Source organism: Triticum aestivum, chromosome 2D (genome assembly GCF_018294505.1).
Source record: "Triticum aestivum cultivar Chinese Spring chromosome 2D, IWGSC CS RefSeq v2.1, whole genome shotgun sequence".
NCBI classification, from domain to species: Eukaryota; Viridiplantae; Streptophyta; class Magnoliopsida; order Poales; family Poaceae; genus Triticum; species Triticum aestivum.
The window spans coordinates 472,021,300-472,029,460 of record NC_057799.1 but is presented as its reverse complement, the minus strand read 5'-3'; the positions used below and the strand labels follow the sequence as shown (position 1 = coordinate 472,029,460).

The 8,161-nt window shown below is 46.8% G+C and overlaps 1 protein-coding gene across 1 annotated transcript; it reads left to right on the top strand.

The window, feature by feature from the left end:
• The first annotated feature begins 519 nt into the window (after positions 1–519).
• LOC123049599 (uncharacterized) lies at positions 520–3,160 on the top strand. Its single transcript, XM_044472494.1, has 4 exons — positions 520–809; positions 1,290–1,518; positions 1,831–1,983; positions 2,376–3,160. Exons 1-4 carry the CDS (start codon positions 567–569, stop codon positions 3,047–3,049), a joined length of 1,299 nt encoding a protein of 432 aa, XP_044328429.1. The 5' UTR covers positions 520–566; the 3' UTR covers positions 3,050–3,160.
• The last annotated feature ends 5,001 nt before the right edge of the window (positions 3,161–8,161 follow it).

Sequence of the window (8,161 nt, the reverse complement as noted above, 5' to 3'; positions counted from 1 at the left end):
AGCACTAGGAACCCTTCTACAAGCCCTGATCGACCAACAGGAGGAAAACCCTAGGTCGCGAGAGACACAGTTTTGCTTCCACGAGAGGCACGGTTGTGATTTCGCGAGAGGCACGGGCGTGCCTCTTTCGAAAAAGAAAAACCCCGTGCTCCCGGTTCGGTTTTTTCGGTCGGTTTCTTCGTGAAAAAAAAGTTCGTCAAAACCTATCAACATGGGGTCTAATTTTGAAGATCTCGACGAGAGGAACCCAACGGTGAAAACGGTTCGAGATTTGGACGTACGGTTTAAGAGACAAAACATTTTCAATAAACGAATCTACAAAAAAAGAGAAAACTTCCGGATTGCGACAAGTGGCGCACATGCAGCGCGTCACTTGTCGCGACCGCCGACCAGAGAAGGTGGGGTAATCTTTACAACGAGTATTTCTTAATTAGTGATTTCGGACTTCGTGTGAAACAGCTAGGGTGGTTGTGTTCTGGGCTTAAGCGGGCTTCTGCCCTTTTCCTAGTAGGCCGCCAGCCACAGCCCACAAAACACACCCGCGGACTCAGCGGGAACAGGGAACCATGTTGAGGGCGGCGGCGTCAAGGTGCGCCGGCGGCGCCATCCGGCGGCTGTCGGTGGCTTCGTACCCAGCAGCGGTAGGGGCGCGGAGGAAGCCTCCCCAGGACGAGGGGGACTGGTCCTACTACAAGGAGTGGTGGGGAGAGGACGACGGCCCCGGCGACGGAGCTCACACCGTCTTCCGCCGCCACTCCGAGCATGGCAATGGCGTCGTCTCCGTCGTCGCCTACCCAGCCTCCATACCGGTAGCTTCCCCTTACCTTCTCCCTACTTCCCTCTTGGTCTATTTCTTGCTTGAAGAAATGGAGATGAACAGCTCGTCGTCTCCTGCCAATTTTACAAAGCTAACGGGGGAACATTGTTTGCCGATTAGAGCCACTAGAAGTTGTATCATCCAAATACTAGAAACTTAGACATCAAATTTATTGGCATAGATTTGTCGTTTAGATCCATCCTGGTTCCTGGCAAAAGGGGTTAATTTTGATGCAATTTCACCTCTTGTGGTTTGGAACATGGCCACGTGGGGCAAAATGCTACTGCTCTGCATTATGTCTAATTTAAATGTTTGTATGCTGCTTATCATGATAAGCACTTTGATTCTGTGCCGCCATGATCAGTCGCGAGTCTTGTGATTTATCGCACTGTAAACATTAATGGATTTTTGCAGATTTTAGCTCAACCTATTTTGGACTCATACGGAAATACAAATTGATGTGTTGTGACAGGCCAGCGATCAGTGGCCAGTGATGGAGAGATGGCTTCAAGAAAGAAATTTGGCAATATACCCAGAATCAAGTGGTGCTGACCAATTTAAGATACTAGGCTACCAATGGCGAGTAATGCGCTTTAACGACCATACACGGCAAAGTACTGCAAAAGTAATGGCGTGTTACCGGTTTGGCGGTGATAGGGCATTATACTCAATGCAGCAACCCAATTGTTTAGCTGTTCCTTGTGAGTTCATTTGTACTATGTTCACACCTATGCTGATTGATGATAATGTATTCATGCTGGTGTTTATTTATTTTTGTTTCATTTTGCATCTGTTATTCTGTAAGCATACCTTAGAAAGACGGCTTCATACAAATCAGTAAACATGATTCCTCAATTATTTCTTAGCTGCAAGTTTTATATGCCATCGAGATCACAAGAAGAATTTCTGGTAGATGTGCACGGACCTGCTATTTGCAAAACTAAAGCAACTTTGTTGGCACTTGAGCTTTGTCTTTTGCTTTGGTACTATCATCTGACCGTCATTATTTGCAGATGTCAAGAGCATGGTATCAGCAGGGTTGACAGCACTCCCTAGTTGTTCTTATGATCTCCCTCAAGCAGTTTCTGAGCCGAACACTATGAAAATTCTTTGTATCGGTCATGGTGGCGGCAGCATACCATTGTTTTTGGCTAGTAAATTCAGAGGTATGTACTACCACAGGTTTTACTAATGATTATTACTGCATAGATCGATACTGGATTTTTATTTGTTTTGCTGATACTTTGTTTCCTGTACAGTGAACTTGAAATGAAGTTATTATCTTCTGGTCTTTGTTGGTCAGTTAGAAACTATACCTGGCTTGGCTTGTTTGACTGCAAAAAAAGTGCAGTACTAATAAGTAATAACTTGCACGTGAATACACGATATATTTTAGATGTGCAAGTGCATTCCCAGCTCTAAATAGTTGGGAGTCAGGTCATTTGATGGAACATTTGGTCTAAAATACATACTATTCCTATTGTAGTTCTAGTTGTAGATCCTTGATTCTGCAGTTGTCCACCTCATCGAAACACTCAACATATTTCATCTGTTTCAGGTGCTGATGTCCACATTGTGGAAATCGATCCAGTCGTCGTTTCAGCCTCGGTCGAATCCATGGGCTTCCCGGCATCATGCGCGAAAGGGTTATCAGCGCACACCATGCAGCCCACCGACGGCGACGAGCTGCTATGGAACGGCGTCCACGACCGCATCTCCCTCCACATAGAAGACGCGGAAGACTTCATCGCCGGCGACAGCAACGTCTACGACCTGGTCTTCATCGACGCGTACGACGGGAACGACATATTCCCCCGCAAGCTCTGGGACGCCGACGGGGCGTTCCTGAGGAACCTGGAGGAGAAGGTCCACCCGCTCCACGGCACCGTGGTGGTGAACCTGCACTCCGACTCGGGGCCGTCGTCCCCCGACGTCGACGACGAGGCCCCCTTCGAGAACGTGCTCCCCATGGGCAGGTACGTCTCCCACGTCTGCCGGGCATACAAGCGGCATTTCGGGCTGGCCTTCACGGTGGCCTCCCCCTGGCTCTGCAACATCACGCTGGTCGCCTGCCGTGATAAGGCGATACTGAAGGGCGCGCCGGTAGGGCGCAGCTGTAGGGATTTTGTTCTCAGCAAGCTTCTGTCTAGGTCGAGCATGGTTGAGCAGGCGCTGGACCTGCCGTTCCCCTGTCTGCAGTACGTCAAGAATGGCTTCACGCTGGTTGAATGATGTGTTTGTTCATTTGGACGGAAGGCGCGAGAATAATCTGATCTTTTATGCACGACCCTCTCTTGTTGGCACAATTTGCTATCCCACGCCACATTGCTGGGTGTTCCTGAATCCTGAGCTCGTGCGGGGGGTCTCTTGTAACCTGCCGGCGAGCAGTTGGCGGGCATCAAGTTGATGAATGTGTTGTCTGCCTCTTCTCTTTTTCGAGATTCATCTTCACTTTTATACCATCAATCCTTCAGGCAATGGCACCCTGTATAGGGTCGATTCTCAACAGGTCACGTCCTTCTCGGCTGCTCTTGTCGCTTGTCGCCTTGGCGATCTCAGCAGACGACGGTGGTGCACGCCTGCTCCTACTATGTGCAGCAAACCAAAACTGCACAAACAAACGTTTTAGCTGGCATGCAATGCACTGATCATTACTCAGTATTAGCTGTGGAAACTGAAATATGTTCCCGAACAGGATCCGTAAGCAACTCAGCCTGGAGGTCCAGGTTACACGGCGTGTAATTTTGACTTGTGAGGAGATGTGGCCAGAAAGTCTGGGGCGGGCACGTGAGACACATGAAACCGGACGCCGGTGGCTTAGTTTTTGGAACGGTGGGTGCGCGCCCACGAGGTTCCTGCGCTTCCAAATTGACCCGCGATCATCTCCAAGCAACGCCCGGTTCACAAATGGCTTAATCTACAACCCTCTTGTCCTAGCTGTACAGAGGCGGGGGTTTATTCTCCTTTCAGAAAACCCTTTTTGATAAAAGAAAAGTTATGCAGAGACCGGATGTATATTTATTGTGGTTATATTCGGTTGAGTCAATAAAATTCACCATTTGTCGAGAAAAGAACCCTCTTGTCCTAAAGAGTAAGGGGAACTTTCAGCTATCCTTGGCTTGCATTTGCAGTCGAAAACAAAATGTACACACCGCACGCATGTAGAATTGTAGAGCACCATTCCACAAACACAAGCTTGGAATTAAAGCATGAGGCGCCGCCGCCGGCGGTGAGAAGTCACGAGATGCGTGCGTATCAGCCCGGTTGAAGCGTTTCCTTTTCCTTCCTGGATCGATATATCGAGCAGAGACGTGTTTTCGGTCTAGAACTTTGGACGTGTTTGGTTGCCCGCATCGAGCCTAACCAGGCCCGCGCGGGAAGGAAGAGGCCTGTTTAGTTGTCTGGTTTTCCTGTTGGGCCTGCATCGCACGTTCCTCACAGCAGCCTTGAGTCTGGCTCATTGGAAACGCTCGGATCGGCAGTTTCTCGCGAGCCATGCTGAGTGCGGCGCGAGGTCGCACGGGCGGAAGCGAGGCCAGAGCGAGTGAAAGATCGTGGATGTCGCCTAGAGGAGGGGGGGTGAATAGGCGCTTTAAAATAATTACGGTTTAGGCTTGAACAAATGCGGAATAAACCTAGCGGTTAATTTGTCAAGCACAAAACCTACAACAACTAGGCTCACCTATCTGCACCAACAACTTATGCTAAGCAAGAAAACCTACTTAGGTGATAGCAAGATATATGACAAGAAACAATATGGCTATCACAAAGTAAAGTGCATAAGTAAAGGGCTCGGGTAAAAGATAACCGAGGCACGCGGAGACGACGATGTATCCCGAAGTTCACACCCTTGCGGATGCTAATCTCCGTTTGGAGCGGTGTGGACGCACAATGCTCCCCAAGAAGCCACTGGGGGCCACCGTAATCTCCTCACGCCCTCGCACAATGCAAGATGCCATAATTCCACTAAGGGACCCTTGAGGGCGGTCACCGAACCCGTACAAATGGCAACCCTTGGGGGCGGTCACCGAACCCGTACACTTTGGCAACCCTTGAGGGCGGTCACCGGAACCCGTCAAATTGCTCGGGGCGATCTCCACAACCTAATTGGAGACCCCGACGCTTGCCCGGAGCTTTACACCACAATGATTGAGCTCCGAACACCACCAACCGTCTAGGGCGCCCAAGCACCCAAGAGGAACAAGCTCAAGGGTACCAAGCACCCAAGAGTAATAAGCTTCTCAACTTGTAACTTCCACGTATCACCGTGGAGAACTCAAACCGATGCACCAAATGCAATGGCAAGGGCACACGGAGTGCCCAAGTCCTTCTCTCTCAAATCCCACCGAAGCAACTAATGCTAGGGAGGAAAATGAGAGGAAGAACAAGAAGGAGAACACCAAGAACTCTAAGATCTAGATCCAAGGGGTTCCCCTCACATAGAGGAGAAAGTGATTGGTGGAAATGTGGATCTAGATCTCCTCTCTCTTTTCCCTCAAAAACTAGCAAGAATCCATGGAGGGATTGAGAGTTAGCAAGCTCGAAGAAGGTCAACAATGGGGGAAGAACACGAGCTCAAAGGATAAGGTTCATTGGGGAAGAAGACCCCCTTTTATAGGTGGGGGAAAATCCAACCGTTATGCTCACAGCCCGAACAGAGCGGTACTACTGCTCGTCCTCACGGTACTACCGCTAAGGGTAGCGGTACTACTGCTTGCGAGCGGTACTAAAAAAATACATCCGTGCCTACCACCGCTGGACTTGTGACGAGTTTTTGGTCCGGAGCGGAAGTGGCCGCGGTAGTACCGCTCCAAGCGGTAGTAAAAAATTACATCCGCTCCCATCCGCGGTAGTACCGCTGCAGCCTTTTCAGAACACCAAAACTACCACAACTTCTGCAAACGGACTCCAAATTCGACGAAACCAAGTTTGTTGGAAAGCTAGCGACAAGGGCTAACACAATCTTGATAGAAATAACAATAAGAAGCAAATTAGAAAAGGCCTAAGGGAAAATGGTGAGAACCCTTCCTCGAATAAGACCGGTAAAACCTCCAACACCGAAAACATTATAGAAGACGCATGTGAACTCCATTTTCGATGAACTCAAGCTTGTAATCAAGATGACCACAAGCTCTAAGACTCACAAAGAGAACCAAACAAGAACCAAGAAACATGATGCAAGGATGCAATGGTTTGAGCTCTCTACTAACGATACGATCAAGCTACCAACTTGAGAGCCCCCCTTGATAGTACGGTAAACGATCCTATAACCCGGTCTCCCAACTACCACCATGAGACCGGTAAAATAGAAAACCTATCAAGGGCAAACCTTTTCCTTGCACATGATCCACTTGAGCTAGATGATGACGATCTTGTCCTCCTCAAGATGGACCACCTTTCTTGATTGCGTTGGGTCGATGGAGACTAGATGATTGCTCCCCCATACTCCACTATGGGTGAGCCACTCTTCGGCACATCTTCACAAGTCCATTGTCACCACAATGGACGGCAAGCTTCAAGCACTTGATCTCTTAGTGATGCATCACTTGAACTTGCACACCGCATCCTAACCCCACAAAGAACCCTCACGAAGACCATGGGTTAGTACACAAAGCGTAATTGACAATGCTTACCATACCATGGGATCACTTGATCCCTCTCGGTACATCTTCTACGCTTTGTGAGTTGATCAACTTGATTCACTCTTGACTTAGTCTTGATCAACCTTGAATATTTCCAACTCTCTTCATTTGGATGATGTCTTGAAGGTAAATCACACAAACTTCTTCTTCAAGACATGCTTGCAATAAGCTCAACACTCACATAACCAATCTTTGGATAATTCCTTAATAGCACCTTGGTCAACTCATAAACTCCTTGAAACCAACACATGGACTTCAAGAAGAGCCTATGGACAAATCCTTCAAATATAACTCAATGAAACCATTAGTCCATAGAGAGTGTCATAAATTACCAAAACCACACATGGGGGCACCGCATGTCCTTTCAATCTCCCCCATTTTGGTAATTGATGACAATCACTTTCAAGAGAGTTTATATAAGAAATTATGCATCACCATGCAATGCAACAACCAATAGTGCATGCGTATGAGATGCAAATGCTAAGGAAAAAAACAAAGCAAGAGGAGATAACTCTCTAACCTTCTCCACAAAACTCTCTGAAACTTCTCCCCCACTGGCATCGATTGCCAAAATGGACGAAAAGCTAAGAAGGCCAATATAAATTATGGTCCTCCATAAACTGTGTATTTCTCAACAAGAGAGTGGAATGCAATACACATATCCAAAGGTAAATACTTGGAGGAACACAAACTATATTGAGGCACAAAGATTGCTAAAGAATGATATGCCACAAAGACATAACAAAGAGAGAGACAAGCAATCAAGCAGTCAAAATATACCAAATGAAGTAAGCAATCAAAGGATATCAATTGAACCAACTAGACCAAAGATCCTACGAGCCACATGAATAAAGGATATTATGAAATGAGCGAAGGAGTGTTCTAAAGAAACTAGAGAAGCTCCCCATGATTTGTGCACACATAAGAATTTTTGTATTTGAATACAAAGTGCACAAAATAGGATCATAGCTCCCCCAAAATCAATAGAAACTTACAACAAGTTCAAGTGATCATATAGGAAACAAAGCCTAGCACTTGCAACAAACAAATGGTTGAGCAACAAGTAAAAGAGGCAACTTAAGAATGGGCTCAACCAACATGATGTGTGTGAGTCAAGGCAATGCACTTGAGAAGACTAATGTAAGGATGAGCATAAGCATCAACATAGTCTTGGATAAATGAGATGCACGGTGCATGACATGTCCTCCCCCCACACACCCAACTAGCAAATGGGTTCACAAGCTCGCTAAAATGAGAATTAGCAAGAAAGCTTGCGACCACCCATGGTGAAGATAGAAGATGAAAGCCTCATCAAGACGAGGGATACCAATTGAGATGGCAAAAGCCTCGTAGAGATAAGCATGAGGAAAATAATCTTCACCACATAAGAGTGCATCAAGATGCAACGAGATAAGACACGCACTCAAGGCAAGAGCTTTCACGGAGCCACCAAAGAAATAACAATAAAGACAAGGTGGACGTGAAAGAAAGGATATCATCTAGAGATGTAATTTCTCTCAAGTGTATAAGGTTCTAGGTAGACGAGATCATGATGATATATATCTACAAAGAAGGATGTACACCCGAAATAGTTACAACACGAAGGAACAAGATATCCAAGAGGAAGTCATACATATACCAATAAGATATTTGCTTGGAAGCATAGCACATGGCTAGATATGGTCTTATAGTATATAAATGA